The 16381-nt window shown below is 42.4% G+C and overlaps 1 protein-coding gene across 7 annotated transcripts in view; it reads right to left on the reverse strand.

The window, feature by feature from the left end:
- The window catches only part of ASH1L (ASH1 like histone lysine methyltransferase), a 64602-nt gene that overhangs the window by 47812 nt on the left and 409 nt on the right, over positions 1-16381 (reverse strand). For 3 of the 7 annotated variants that reach the window (XM_054182951.1, XM_054182950.1, XM_054182957.1), the window contains exon 2: positions 8669-9191. In XM_054182951.1, the coding sequence (XP_054038926.1) occupies positions 8669-9091 (423 nt within the window). In that variant the 5' untranslated portion in view covers positions 9092-9191. Of the gene's footprint in view, positions 1-265; positions 412-3637; positions 3955-4693; positions 4789-8668; positions 9192-16381 lie in introns of those variants that run through there. The other 4 variants (XM_054182952.1, XM_054182956.1, XM_054182953.1 and 1 more) reach the window with 4 other exon arrangements.

The following is a 16381-nucleotide window of genomic DNA, read 5'->3' on the forward strand; positions in this document are numbered from 1 at the left end:
AGATGATTAACACTTGCTTTGATAATAGGGTAACTATATAAACACATGCTTCGTGATCCTATGCTTTAATATATTTCAGTGGATATGTTAACGCTTTTCTGATGTTAAGGAAACCTAAACTCGCTCCCAGTCCTCAAATGTAAACCATTTAATCTGTCCCCCAATTATAAACATTCTCCAAAAACACTGCTGATAGTTATTAAAAAAACAACATTAACAATAATGTGTTGGACTAACTATTCGTAGTGTGATAGCACTCAAAGACCTCACATCTGCGGAGAAGCAGCTGGGCAATGCGCTGCACTGTGTAAACGTGTCCACGCGCAGCTCTACCAGCGTTCTCAGTCTTCTTCCGTGATACCCTCAACCACTGCAGTAACAGGTTCTCCTCACAGCTGACTGATGACAGTACTAAAAGTAGTCAAATCATTCTGTTGTTTATATGGGGCAGGGGGAAAGACACACACACAACACACATCCAGTAAATTAAACTTGCAAAGTTATTTTCAGTTCTCACCCAACTAAATTTGAAATTTATTCAGTAAAGGTTAAAAAAAAAGTGCAACACCCATTACCTCAGTAAGTTCTATGGGGAACATCTCAATAAATTAATCTTTTACTTTAGAAGGCCGTTCTTTCCGTACAGTGCCCAACGTATCTCTGAAATGCATGGGATACGTCCACTCCAAGCAGGGGCTAAGAATGGAAGACTCTGATCCCTTATGAGATAATTACACATACACACAATTTGAAAACCTTCTGGGATCTATCATCTCAAACATTAAATAAAGAGTGAAAGGCATCAATGTCACCCCTATTCCACTCTATTGAGACCCCCCTGCAGCGCTGCCTCCAGCTCTGTTGCCTCAGCACAGGAGAGACACGGAGCTGTGGGAGCGGGGCCGGAGGAGGCCCCAGAGATGCTGGGAGGGCTGGAGCCCTTCTGCTGGGAGGACAGGCTGAGAGAGCTGGGGGGGGTCAGCCTGGAGAAGAGAAGGCTCCGCGGAGACCTTGGAGCCCCTTCCAGTCCCTCAGGGGGCTCCGGGAAAGCTGGGGAGGGACTCTGGAGCAGGGAGGGGAGCCACAGGACGTTGGGAATGGGTTGAAACCAAAAGAGGGGAGATTGAGATGAGATGTGGGGAAGGAATTCTTGGCTGTGAGGGGGGTGAGCCCCTGGCCCAGGTTGCCCAGAGAAGCTGTGGCTGCCCCATCCCTGGAGGGGTTCAAGGCCAGGTTGGACGGGGCTTGGAGCCACCTGGGCTGGTGGGAGGTGTCCCTGCCCAGGGCAGGGGGTGGGACGGGATGGTCTTCAAGGTCCCTTCCAACCCAAACCATTCCAGGATTATAATATGATATGTATGATACGGTATGATATGATATTATATTCACAGCTCTGCAATAAAAATCAGTAAGACAATTGCATGGTACCTACTGTACTTGTTTACAGGGAGCATTAGATTCATCATGCTTTACAAAACTATAACTACTGTTGGCCAATATCTAATTATGCTGAAAAGAAGACATGGCCTGGATTCCTTTGAAATGATTTGATAAACAGCAAATTTTGGTGCTGATCATGAACAAAGTATTTAAACAGAAGACTGCAAGCTGGATTCAGCCTGACAGTTTCCTAGAGATGGGAAGTAGTTGCCCGGGTCATGTGCTGCCTGAGCTGTCAGAGCCTCTGCAGCGCATAAACAGGCACAACACACCCCCGCTGCTGCCTTTCCGCAGGGATGGAGCAAGAGGTGTGTTTCTTTCTGCCTGCATACAGGCCTCACGCTTACATGGAAACTACACCGAGTCAGCACAACAGGACTCCAAAGCTGGAATCCAACCACTTTCGTCAATGCTCTTGGACGTTCCTGGGCCAGACTGAGTGCTAGAGATACTAACTACATAGTACTAACGTCGTCTTTCTGATCATCCCAAATGACGTCCTTCTTAGAGTTACATCCTCTTTTCTATGGTCTTCAATTTTGAAAAGAACTTTGGAACAAAATTTTAATCTTTGTTCAGTGGACTTAGATGCATTTGAAAAATTCACCTCGGGAATATTGACTTGGGAATTCAACTGTATTCATTCCTGTATTCGCTGAGCCACCTGTGTATACGTGCTCTTCCTTCTTTCTTCTATTTCTCCCGTATAGTTTGCTACCCTACTAGATAGTTTCTGTTATATCCTCACACTCCACCATTTCTGGGTATCGAATGCCTCTTGTCAGGCTCCATGTTCTCCTACCCACCTCTGTTTCCAAACAGCTTGGAAGTTTTATTAGATATTTAAATAAATAAATAAATACATACATAAATAAGAAAACCCTTCCAAATACCAGCTTTGATCTAATAAGATGCCAGGATTTTGAAAACATTACTTTAGCATCAAACAAGGATTCTTTGAAAGCTGAAGGCATTTGCCCCGGAAAGTTTCTTTCTCATCTAGGGTAAGTGAATTCTCCAAGCACACTGAAAATGATTTCAAAGAACATGAAAAACAAAACAAGAAACGTCTATTGAGACGACAGATACAAAGTCCACATTAAGTTTGTAATTTTTTCAGCATTTTTAAAGCCAAAATGTTTATATGGTAAATTATTTTCCTTTTTTTTCCATAAAGCCACTTAAGAATCAGTGTGATTAACAGAAACATTTTGGGGGGTGAGGGGGAGGTTGGGGGGAATAGTGGTACGGGTTTTTTTTAAGGAAAAAAAGAGACATCTTGATCAAAATATCTAACCTTCTTCAGAGAAGGCTGCACTAATCTGGCTGCTGCAGTAGCTGCAAAAACATCAAAAAAAACCCCAACATAGATCATAGAGTCAGAGTTCCTTCTTGCAATTTTTTATTATTAAAAATTTTGATTTATCTGTTAAAGTGAATGGGAGGTATTGCATACCTCCCATTGCTTAAGGAGCACCATATGGGAAGAATAAGACTACTGCAAACAGATGATAAAAATTAAACTTAAGTAGTGCACAACCAGGAACTTCAGGAATAATAAGGACCTTTTCCATACGGAAGGCAACAATGGGAGAAAAGAATATGAATACGCTGCTCATATACTGAGGAAATCAAGTAAATCTCTCGGCTTAATCCAGGAGCAGTACAACTCTGCCAGCACCAGCCACAGCAAAAGCGGTGGTAGGCACCAACTAGAAGTGTTTTTAAGACAGTTATCTAAAAACTAGTGAAAACTGATCACCCCATACGTCTCAGACGAGCCTTCATCACTGCCTGTTTCTTTACTAGGTCCACTCTAAACCCCTTGATGTGCCAGAAGCTAAATTTCCCTCGCTGCTCTGCCCACTGCCCTCCCAGCCCAAACCTGTCTCCAGAAAATAAACACGATTTCACAAGAACAGTGATACGTCCCTGATCAAAGTTCTCCTTCTGCGGGAGGGCGGCCGTGAGCATCGGTTGGGGTCGGATGTCTCCCAACCTGCTGCCATCGTCGAACAAAACCCACCAGTCATATCAGTTACTAGTTTTAAAGCTGTGGTGTAGAAGAGCCAGTGCTCTATGGAGAATAGGCTGGCACTTAGCCCAGCTTTTCTGTGGCAGCTGCAATCTTATGTAAATTATGCTGGAGCGTCACATTTCAGGAACTTCCCCCCAACTTAGCCACCCTCGTACTCACAAAACATCCAGCTGGGAGGCGGGGAGCAGCCATGCTATGTCCTACTGTGCTGGAGACAAAAAAGGTGCCAGGCTTTCCTGAAATAACTTCTACTGCACAAACAAGCCCTCCGTCAGAGGGAAGGAGAGATGTGAAGCCCAGCACATGTTACAGAGCAATTTCAAGGAGTGCAGCGCTTCAAAGCTTCAGCGACTGGCGCGGCCACATTCCCACGCAGCTCTGCAAATGCGGATCAGGCCTCCCGTTTTCCTTCTGCTCCCAGCGCTGGAGCTGCCTCACACGCAGCGCATCCAGCCGTTCAGTGTCCTCCTACGGTCCTGGGGAGCAGAGCACCCTACTGCACTGTTCCACTTGAACACAGTTATACACCCGAGAAAGCCTGAAGTCAGCTTTTAACGCAGACAGTTTTGTGAGCACTACTAACAAATCACTCACAGGAAATAAAAATAACCCCCCTCACATCTCCTAGGTGTTTCATCCACCAAACTCACCTAATACAACTGCAAACAAGCACACGCCTCAGGCTGCTGCTTCTAGACCTATTCTACGCTACCCTGGCTTTCAGATGGCAGGTTTCATCTAGGCACACGGCTCTTAAAAAGGTCTAGTTTACATTACATTAAAAAACGTATCGTGCTTTAAAACTAAACCATTTATTCCTGTGCAATCTTTAGCTGTAACTGCCTGGCGTAAAACTCTATCCAACAAAAGAGTCACCCAAAGCAATTACATAAAACATGTAAGATTTCATAAAATTGTCATTATTATTAATTTTACACTGAGCTGATTTTAAAATTTTAAATCGCCTACGTGGACATACCATCGATTTGAGGAATAAAAATTCCAAGTTATGCTGATACAAACTATTAACAGCTTATAATCAATCATTCCAGAATCATCATGGGCACCAACAGTAAAAATTGGCTTTACTTGTAAAAAAGGCATTCATTGTTACACTACAGCATGGTCTCAGGGTTTATTATTACTAGATTATTACTTAGTGCTGTTATTATTGGTACTTATTTGCAAAAAGCTTAAGAGGAGATAGTCTCTCACAGGAACAGGGATATCTCCTATCAAGTCTGGCGTAAAATTCACTTCTCACACTGGAACCAAATCAGCAAATGCAAGAGAGTCTCAGCTTCCAAAAGCTGAAATAGTTGGAAGAAAACAGCTTGTTAATGAAAATTTTGTTTGTTAATTCTCTTGAGAACTACCAGCAAGTAATAAGGATTTTTATATGTACGTACACAGGGACATAGAGAGGGATTTCCCCATTGTCATTTTAGCTGTCGTACTTCTGGCCAACGCACAGGCTATAATTCAAATTCTGAAGAATCACAGAATTTTTCTGTGTAGTTGTGGCACCAATATATTCTGTACAAGTTCCCAAATAATAAGTGAAGGTGTGTTTGCTGTTTACTTTTCACCACCAAGTCTTTTTAGACTTTTCTAAACACAAGTTTTACCTAACTACCATGAAAAAAAGACTTTGTAATAACTAGTCCGAGACAAAAATTTACATCCCAGATCCTGCAGAAAATATTCTTGAGCTACTCAAAATGAAAAGAAAACAAAAAAATTCTTTCGCTTTGTTACTTTTTTGCTTGAAAATTTTCAGTTAGTGGCTGTGATTTCATCAGCAAACTTTCCTGTCGAGCTTCTCCACATAACCAAGGGCAATAGAAAGAACTCCAGAATCCTGCACTCAGCAGTTTCACAAAGAAAGAAGGGGATGGAGCAAAAGGGCATGTTCCAACTTGCTTCGCTGTTTTACCATGACTATTTCCGAATTACAGCAGGCTGTTACTATCACTTCTTGCCTTCCTATTTTCTACAACTTTAGTAATGTAACTTTGCTATGTCATTGGCTACGTTTACCTTGCAAGCACAGGTAAACCATTCACTCATACACCACTTGGGCTAAAACTAACAGAAGCAAAATTTAGATTTATATCTAAGGCCCAGCAAACGTCACCAGCCACACGGTCTGTCTGTCACAGGACACTCTTCTGAAAGAAAGAAATCCCAAGTTTCACATTCAGTGTCAAAAAGCAAATTTAGTACTCTCTTGCTATCACAGTAACTTCTAATTTTGTTTCTCTTAAACCTGGGAACCTTAGCCACTTCTAGGTCTCCTTTTCTATGATTTTCTCTTCAGAAGACTATTAACTTTTTTGTCTACACATTTCTGGAGGACAAATTGTAAACATCCAAGTTACCCGTCTCACCTACCCACCATCTTTCAGACTGGAGATAAACCCTCTATTAATGTACTGACGACACTCCCCAAGTTTTAAGAGTCCTTTAAGCACTGAGCTTCAGAAAGAAGAATGACTGTCGTAGATGGGAGTGCAAAGTATTTTCCTACAATTTTAATTTTTACACTGACACTCCCAGGAGAAGATTTACACTACTTCTCTTTTTGTCTTAGTGCTTAACTGAGTATAGTGCAAGTGCTAAATTTTCATTCAAATTCTTTGTTCCTCCTCTAAAAGTACAGAGAGTTCAGTGTCACAGCTCAAAGTACAGCCACATCTTGCTCTGAATTGGTCGTATATTTGCTTTATTTCCCCTCCTCTCCATCAAAAGGAAAGATTAAGGGCTCACTTTCATTTTGGGAGTGTAATCTGCAGTGCTAAAACTTGCTTTATTTCATTGCAGTGAGAAAAAGAAATCCCTCGGGTATTACAGTCAAAACACGCAATGGTTTTAAACCACGTTTGCCATTTGTTTCTAGGAAGATATTTTTTAATCACGCTTCCTAGAAATCAGTAGGATGCTGTAAAGCGTCATTCTAACAATCCAAAGTGCCAGAACGGCAGCAGGGAACATACAGAGTTAAACAACTTGAAAACCATTTCAGTACAATTTGGGAGAGCGAGCAGAGTATCTAAAGTGAATTAGCATTAGTCAGGGATTTGAAACTATCTTAAGTAATGCAAATTTAATGCAACAGATCTGCTCTTCTCAACACTCAGCATTTAGGTTGTTCGCCAGACAAGGAGCAGGAGTAATTCCACTTAGAGTAGCTGGAATTAAAAAGTGGTACGGTATCAACGGTATCGTATACAGTATCAATAACATTTAATAATACCAGTAATATTTGTTTCCCAACTTTCTACTTTGCATTTGAAATATGATGGATCTCTTGAAGAAAAACTTAGCATATAAACAAAGATGTCAAGGATGAGCAATCCATGCTGTCATCATCTAAGTTTAAATATTAATTGTTCTCCCTGGTAAAAATACCCAGGGCATGATATCTTGATGCATTGGGAAAGTCTCCATACTTAACAGGTCTCTTCGCTAGTAAGAAATTTTCAGTTGCAAACACCACCTCAATTCGGACATCGAATCAATGACTGGATATTCCTGACTGCCCCAATACTCAACTCATTGCTACAAAGTCTTGTTAAAAAACATAAAAAAAAGCAATGAAAAAGTCATCAGTATAATGACAAATTGTGATCGACTCTTTCCATTTTTTTCAAGATGAAGCTAGAGAAATTATTAGAAATAATAAGCTTGCCCTGAATGTAAAATAAAAAAGACGACTGTAAAAATAAAGGCTATAGCCAAAGTTTTACATTACATAGTGTCCCACTTCAGAATTTCTTGTTTGATAGGCTGACTAAAAACACTTTTCTGTTTATAATGGAGAAAAAACCCAACGCAGTTGCACGGCAGAGTCTGGAAAAAGTAATTTTAACCATTATGCGTAATATATAGCACACTTTTTCTTTCAGGGCATAATTTGTTATTTCTCTTTGAAGATCCTCTTGCTCAACAAGAACCGAAGTCTGGGTACGCCAGGGGAAAGACAAAGGTTTGGGTATGTCAGACAGCCATCGGCTCAGGACAAGATACAGGCATTTTCCTTCCCTTTGGCTAGGCTCCACCGTATGAGATAAGCCAGGACAGGTTTATGCAGGTGGCCTTATGAATAGGAGACAGGCTAGAGAAATGAAAAACCTTCAGCCTTGGGAACCTCTGAAGCAGGAGCCCCATGAACAGACAGCCCACAGGGAAGGAAGGGCTCTGACTTCTAGGGCCTCACTGTATTCCCCTGCCGCATGGCCTGGCGGGGCCAAGCTGAGGACGGCTACGTAAGGAACACGCAAGGGCACTGGGAGAGATAAATATGTGCTCATAGAGAAACCCAGAGAGGTGCAAGAAAAATGGGTGTGTAGGGAAAAACTTCAGCTTTAAGTCAGCAGGCATGTACTGAAAGGGGACAGAGTGTGAAGGGTGTATTCTAACATTTTATTAGTTAGCAAAGCTTCTATGTATATTGGAAAAAAGAGCATGCTGTAACAAATCACTTCTAAAATTTAGCATCTATGCAACTACATTTATAATTCTTGCCATTTATCCTGTTTTCCCTATCTGTTATTGCTGCTCTTACTTGTTACATCATGCATATCATAAAAACAAGACATCCTCAAGGCAGGGCTATCTCCTTACAGTTGGAAAATACCTGGCACATCTCTCAATCCACTGCATTTATATGCAGTCTATCATCAGGCTCTTTTCTAACACATCTGGAAAAGTATTTTTTACTTTTCAGACACTGCTTGGTACTTTCCTCGCAGAGCGTCGGTTAAGACACAAAGCGAAAACAATGGTTCTAACAGTTAAGAAAAAAATATAAATCCAAATACTAGCGACAAGCACAGCAAATACACAACCCCACTTAAACAGTGACAAACCCCCCCATTTTCTTCTATACAACAGACTAAAAATGACACTACTGCTTCTCAGAATTATACCTATGATGTTCACTTCAAGTTAACATGGCAATTATCTTTCACTGCTGTTAAAAAAACATTGTCAAGCTGTGAAAGAGCAAAAGCATTTTTTCCTGTTGACAGAAATGACATCAAACCATTTCTAACTTCAGAATCTCCAATATCAGAGGTTACATGGAAAAAACGGTTAGCAGAATGTGATCGTGCAGATGCCAGAAACATTTAAACACAGTTTAGATTTACTCTGACTTGTAAAGCAGTACATGAACACGCCACTCACTTGTTTTGAAGGACAGTGCTCATTCTTCTCATCTGTCATCTTCCCACTCTTCGGTGCCCTTCTTGGTTGCTTGATGCTGGTTTTTATAGCAGGCCGGCACACATAATTTTCAAGGTTCTTGGGAGGCTTTTTCGTTCGCTTTGCTTGAAGACCAATCTTCAGTTTCAAGTTTCCCTCTGAAAAGTTTGTTTCTTTCACTGAAAACTGTTGCTGTGCATCAGTCAGAGCCTCATTCTTCCCATTCTCCGTACTGTTCCCCTCCCGATTCTTCTTCTTACTCTCGTCTTCTTCCTTGGTGGAACTTTCTAGCTCTACTTCTCCTTTTCCTACCAACGTGCCAATATTTACTGCAGAGGGGCTTTTCCCAGAAAACCCTTCAGAATCAGAACCCAGGCCTAACATAGCAGTATTCCGAGGGTCCATCACAGGCGGAATATAAGCCTTCGGGTAATTTTAGGGAAGATTTACAGAGATATGTTCCACAGAAGATCTGTTCTACTACTGGCAGCCAGCATCTTTTACTCTGTAGAAGGAAGACAGACAGAAGTAAACTTTGAGGAAATTACGCGAATATCAAAAACAATCAGAAAGCAGACAATCATATTTCAGACAAGCACAATTACGTAGCTGATGTTTCAAAACACCAACCCTTCCTGTAACCTACTACAAAAATACAATTTATCTGTAAAATCGCTTTTATATGATAGGTGTAACTCAAAAGCATGTGGATATTATAATATAATTCATCCACAGGACACTTCAAATGATGGTTAAGACTTTTAATATTGATCATCAAATTTTTTTTATTCGAAACAAGAACCCATCTACTGCTAGTACTGACACTTTTAGTCCAGCCCTTCTGAAACAGCTGCATGTAAGGAATGATGCAGCTAATGAAACCTATGATAAAGCATCCAAAACCCAGAGACAATCCAATTTTAATCATCTGAGACACTAGGAAAGTTGAGCTTAACTCAAGCATGCATTGGTTTATAAACATGCCACAAAATCTGCTTATTAGTTAAGGACTTCCCACAATTCAGGAAGAAGGGTGAGAGAACAGAAAAAACACCCCACCAAACACATCCCCACACTAGTTTGTACTTCCTGGAGCACAGGAGCAGAAAAATCCACACTTGTGTCATCAGAGACACTGTTATGTATGTATAATTAACCCATTTATCATAAGATATTAGATATTTTTAACACAACTAAAGCAAAAGTTGATTTGAATCCACTTGCTAATGCAAGGGGGTCAGATCCCTGGCTGGTGGCTGACTTGCGCAGCGTGCTCGGGCATCGACCACCACTGAGACGGTTGCTGCTCTTACCCCCGCTGCCAAACAAAATCTGTGTAGCCTGTTATAATTTTATCTGTACAAACAAAAATCATCACAGCGATAATCTGCAGAAGATACAAATATGCTGTATTGATCATTGATTGATCCCTGAAGGTGTTCAAGGCCAGGCTGGATGGGGCTTGGAGCAGCCTGGTCTGGTGGGAGGTGTCCCTGCCCAGGGCAGGGGGTTGGAACTGGATAAGCTTTGAGGTCCCTTCCAACCCAAACCATTCTGTGATTCTGTGATAACTTCCAAAGAGGACAAATCACAGCTACTAAGGGGAAGCTAAACACACGCATTTCAGTATGGTCAGATACTCAGAGTACGATGGAAGAGAAAGGACACAAGCAACGTCTGCAGAACCGGGGACCTGAAAATCAGCAACTGTCCAAAGGGCTCTGTGCACAGGACGAACAGGACCTCCTGGTGAAATGGGGCAGCTACAAGGACACACATGATCCTTGGAGGGCACTGGAACAGTATCAGGTCGTTTTGAGGCTGCTAGGGCAGCCCACTGCCAGATGCCCATCCACCCCATGGATACGCACACCGAGCCACGCCAGATCAAACCCTGTTAGCTTTAACTGCAGCCTGGGAGAGAAGTTCTTCTTTCTCAAGTTCCTGGAGCCAAACCAGAACAATCCAGGTGGACATGTTTCTTTTAGGGGCACTGTAAGCAGAAGGTCTTTAAATATCTTCATCATTTAAGTATCTTAAACATTATTGAAAATGAAGTATGTCAGAAAGAGTTCTGAAAAAATACCAGTGTACTGAAAAGAGCATCACAGGAACTTCACCAGAATGTTCTTCTGTTCTTATCTTCTATACAATTACTAAGGCTGAATTGTAAGGAATGCTATGAAAAGATTTCAATTGTTTCAATGAACTTCAAAATGAGTTTCAATGGTTTCAAAAAGGTATCAATGAGCTCAGCAATTATTTATGACATTTGGCCTCCTGGCAGGTCAGCACATGCACACTCGAGCTCATCAGCACATGGCAGGTTCCAAAACCATATGTCTCTTGTCCAGCGAATAATTCGAAACCCAGCAGTGAGGAGGTGCTACTCTGCGGTGGCCAGTAAACACGAGCACTGCGTAAAAAGGGGGAAGGATAAGGAATGTGAAAGGCGATACTGGGACAGGACTAAGGCAACTGCAGTGGACACAGGTTGCAAGACAGATGCCAGGATTAGCGGGGACAGAAGAAATGCTGCTGAGAACACAAAATGCCAATCGTTAGGAAGCCAGACTTCATTGGCTGCGTTCTCAGAGAAAACAAACTTATTTTCACGTGTCCTGTGAAATTATTAAAATTTCGTTATTAAAAAGGATTTCTATCTGCAGCTATAACTTTTAAACTAAGAACATCCTGAAAAATCAAACCCACTATTATTACTCATAAAACCAGAGGCAATTAGATAAAATCTCCATTTTACAACTAGAAAAAGTGGGTAGAGCAGTGTGACACAGGGGGCTAAAAAGCAAGTCAGTGACAGCTCCTAGTTCAAGGCCCAATCTTCGGTCCATTAGGCTACGCCATGTCACCAAAAAAGGGCTTTTCCATACATACCAATGCACAAAGGAAAACTGGCCAGAAGTAAAATAATTTTAAGCTAATGCATGAATTTTTATTATTGAAGTTCAAGAAAAGGAGAGAATCCTACAGGCCACCATGCAACTCTCAAATCTATGTTCTCACAAATTTCTTCTTCTCTCATGACTATGGTCCAGAATAGCTACAACAGTCATTCGCTTCTGTCATCTTCTTACAAATAAGATTAATTAATAAGCCTAAAATCTGAAACCAAATTAAATTGAAACAGCACCATCTATACTGCTGTACCTGGCTCCATATTTACTTAATAGAAGACTTTAAGTAAGTAATTACACTCATATACTGACCTTAGAAACTGCAAGACCAAGACAAAGCACGCATTGAGAATTGAAGAACCGCGTTAAAATCTTATTCTGTGATAACACAGAATCCGTAACTACCGTAGAAACAAAGTCACAGAATTGATGGGTCTCATAAACACATAGCAGGTCATTTTATTTATCCATTAATTCCTCTCTACACAGACAACAAAAATGCTAATCCTGGACCTAATCATCATTTTGCCTCAATCACTGTAATCTTCTCTCCATCTCTCCAATTACCCCACTCTAATTCACAGAAAATGTGTCTGCCAATTTGATCATTTTCATAACCATGAACTGATTAGATCTCATCTCCCCGAATCCCAAGAATGCTTCTTCTTCCCTACCTCATCAAGTTCAAGCTTCCTGTCATTGCCTTCAAGGTGTGCCCAACTGTTCCTTGGTTCTTCGCTTGTTCCCGTTCGTTAGTGTGTTCTGTTTCGTCAGTGACAACTGTTATATCTGTTCTCTTCTATTTTTTTCCCCTTTTACTTAAGTAATACCGTTGCTTTCTCTCTGCTACTCTTCACACTGTGTATGCCCCGCTTGCACCAGGATCTTTACCATTCTTCTTGCAGCTTGTGCCTTAAAATCTCCTTGCGGATGTCAATGCAAATGAGCAGCTGAATGACAACAGCCATAGTTCAGAGGCAGCTATAAAAGCTTGCATGAATTTACCCTGATTTGGTACTCTCAAGACCTAAAACTATATTTACCCACGTGATATAAGGTACATATCTGTGTCTTTGCTTGCCACATTTGTTCCATTAATTTGCAAGTCATATTTTTAATGATACTTTGGGCTTCTCCCAGTCAGAAAAATGGACTACAGACTTGCAAAGTACCCGCTTTGATGATAGCGACCCCTGGAAGAGATCCTGGCATGTTTCCACTACAAAGACCGTTATAAGAAAAGCACTATATCCACCTGGTGCACCCAATAAGATTCATGTGAAATTAAAGCAGTGGAGCCTGATGGCCCATCCCACAATCAAGTATTTTCTAAGCCTGCACACTGTCATTTAACCACACTGCTTCAGAACTTCTAAGACTAGAAAGCACCGCTCTAATCAAGCTGCGTGGCATTCCACATCAGGCCAAGAACTCCGCTCAGCAAGTCCTATCCCACCGCTCACATTTTGCAGACTCACAGCAGGTCTTTCCAAAGTAACATTGATCTCTAGAGGTCCCTTCCAACTCTGAAGATTCCGTGATTCCGTGAACATCAACATTTTTTACTTAAAGACTGTTTTTGGATGAAAGAAAGTGCCATTTCCCTGGGGACTCTATTCCAAGACCCAGTCCACATTTTGCAACAACTTTCATCCATGGGATCTTAGACTAACATAGTTTTGCTACACTAAGAATCATCTAGTATCAAATCTCTACACAGCCTTACAAATTATGATCAAGACACGTCCTAACCATCTCCTCAAACTTCCAGTCTCTCATCCAGTAGACTCCGTAGGTCTCAAATCCCTCCTGTAATCGTTCCTCCCCAAAAAGATTAACTGGGAAGCATTTCAACATCCGTTTTGACACGTGCTACCTAGAAATAAATGGTGTTCATTAATGATTTTTCTAATGCCATATACAGTTTTAATACCTATTATTCATTCTTATTCCCCTGTTGACACATCCAAAGCCCCTTTTGCCCATCATCTGCTAAGATTTCTATTCTTTTGATCCCCTGCTTTTCCTGAAAAAAAATACCAAGGGTTTACTTCTACTGCCAGCTCATACAGACGTTTCCTCCTCTGCCCTCTTAGCAATATTAAATGAGATTTTTTTTTCCTCTGTCCAATTTACTACATCATCTTTATTTCTGCTACTTCTTTTGTTGACAAAAACATATTGTGATTTTATATTTGGAAGGTGAGTATTTGCCTTTTGGTTCTTTCCATCGCTTCAGCTCCAGGGGACAGTAAAAAAATTCAGCTGAGTGTTTCAAATCCCAGAGTATTACTAGTAACTCTATGGCCTCCCACAATCCCCTCTCACGTTCTTGTCATCTTTCTTCTGTTACAGAAGAGAGCTACCACACTCAGAAGTTCTTTCTCAAAAAGAGAATAAAATGTGTCATAAAACCCCCACTATATTTCTCCACATCATGTATCCTAAGCAGCAACGCGGACCACAGGAGGTCACCAAAACAGAAGTTCAAGGACCTTGGATTATCTATGCGAGTATTTTTTAAACATCTAATGCCTTCCAATGGATTTTTCTGAAGAAAAAAACTCTTTTATACCCACCTAGTAAAAGATAACATAAGGGGGACACAGGAAACCAGTATCTCACCTTTAACTCCTGATGTAATGTGCAAACAATGCCTTTGCCTATGCCAAAACCACCCCAGTGCTAGGATGGCCATACACACCATGTGAGCCACGCTGCGCGACAGGTAATGCTGTCATACAGAAAATTAGGAAGAAATACAGATTTTGCTTTCACAAAATAATCACATTAGGTCTGCATATCAGATTATTTTTTTTCTTTTGGAAAGCTGTGAGAGCACATGACCTCGCTGAAATGGAAGAAATGTGTCCACAATGGCAAAAGTCAACCTCTTGCTAATTAATTTTCTTTAAAAAGTCAACAATCCATTTGACAACAATACCTGTTAAAAATAACTGTAATTCAGTAACCACTTGTGCTATTTCCATTTTTCTCTTGTGACAACAGCATTATAATTTACATCAATAAGCCTGTCTCTTGCTCCAACTATTTAAACCGGTCTTTTGTATCCTCAAGGACAGTTTAAACTTCTGAAAACAACTGAAAACAAGCATCTTCTTTTTGTAAATTATGACTCAAATTATTTCACTGTTTACTATCGCTCAAACATTCAGTGCTTTTTAGATGACTGATGACTGCCTGTAGCAATCAAATGCAACTGAAGTCGAAAAAGAAGTTGCGATAGTTATGTCTTTAAAACCAAGATGTACTTAGACCCCCTCAAAATAAAAATCTGTCTTACACTCTTATACAGTTTAGAAATGCTGCCGAAGCTTTAATTTTCGAGTAAGAATGCTTCTTAAGAACTCAAGTAGGCAGACAGATGATGATTTTAGAGCCCATCTCTACCCATATGTTCAACCAGCTGCTAGAACTTCCCCATTCACGCAGAGGCAGAAGCGGCAGGGATGGTCTCAAGGTCCTCAAGGATGACCACACAAAACACATATCTTTCAGGATTCACACCAAAAACCCCAATGTTCTTGGGAAACACTGATTTTGCAGGTGCAATCTTCATTAATGCAAGGAAGACAATCAAAATAAACAACAAAAGATGCAAAAAAGATACACACTGTTGCTGAAAATGAAAACTAAGTAGATTTAAATGTATGAAAGTAAAGTTGCAGATTTCTACCAACAGATTTCTACCAACAGATTTCTACCCGCAGTCCCCGCTCCCCAAATCTCTCCTAACAAGACTGGAAAGCCAGCGTCAGAACCCACTACCTCCCGTTTCCCTTTCTGGCTCCTGACAACACACAACTACCAGGAGAGCAAATGCGTGTCCTGAGGCCATCTGATGGAAACCCACATTCCAAGCAGCTCCTAGTTCTCTGCTAGGTAATTAACAGGGTGAAGGAACCACAAACCAAAGGCGCAAAGCAGAAGTTAGAAAGCCAGGAGACTATCTAACAGGAAGAAAAGGACAGCAACTCATTTTGGCTTCTGATCTGAAAGATAGGTAAGGCTAAAATACATTAGGCTCAACCATCTAATCCCAAATTATCAGTCAGTAAAACTAAAACAGGTCTGAAAATCCAATGAAAGTAAAATAGCAGAAGCATGCTTTTTGGGGGGTGGATTGCAAGCAGGAAAGTCCACCAGCCACTGACCCAGTAAACCAGCCAATATCCCAACGAGCCAAAAAAAATGTGAATCCGCCAAAGCACGCCCGGCTCCCCCTGCCCCGCTCCGGGCAGGACCACGCTCATCCCACCGCCTCTGCCCTGCAGGAAAATTGAAGTTTCGGGGTGCGGAGACTTGCCCGCAGACGTGATCACCGGGAAACCCCCCGTCCCGGCCCCGGGCCGCCGCGGGGCTCCCCCGGGGCCGGGGCTGTCAGGCGACATCCCGCCCCCCGCTCCGCGGCCCGGCGCCGGAGCGCGGCTATCCGCCCCCGCGGGACCCCGGCCCTACCCCGGGCGTCCCGTCGCGCCCCGGGGCAGCGCTCCTGTCACCGGGACCCCCCGCGCCGCCCCGGGCCCCGCCGGCGGCGCTCCCCCGCCTCCCCGCGCGGCGCGGGCCCGGCTGTCAGGGATCCCCCGCCCCCTCCCGGCGCGGGCCCGGCTGTCAGGGATCCCCCGCCCCGCTTCACGCCAAGGCCTCGCTGGGGTCTCCCGCTCCTCTCCGCTCCGCTCCGGGCGCGGGCCCTGCCGGGGCCCCCCCCGCGCACGCCCGTCGCCGGGGATCCCCCGCCGCCGCCCCGGCAAGCCCCGCC

The sequence above is a fragment of the Rissa tridactyla genome, chromosome 23 (assembly GCF_028500815.1).
Source record: "Rissa tridactyla isolate bRisTri1 chromosome 23, bRisTri1.patW.cur.20221130, whole genome shotgun sequence".
NCBI classification, from domain to species: domain Eukaryota; kingdom Metazoa; phylum Chordata; class Aves; order Charadriiformes; family Laridae; genus Rissa; species Rissa tridactyla.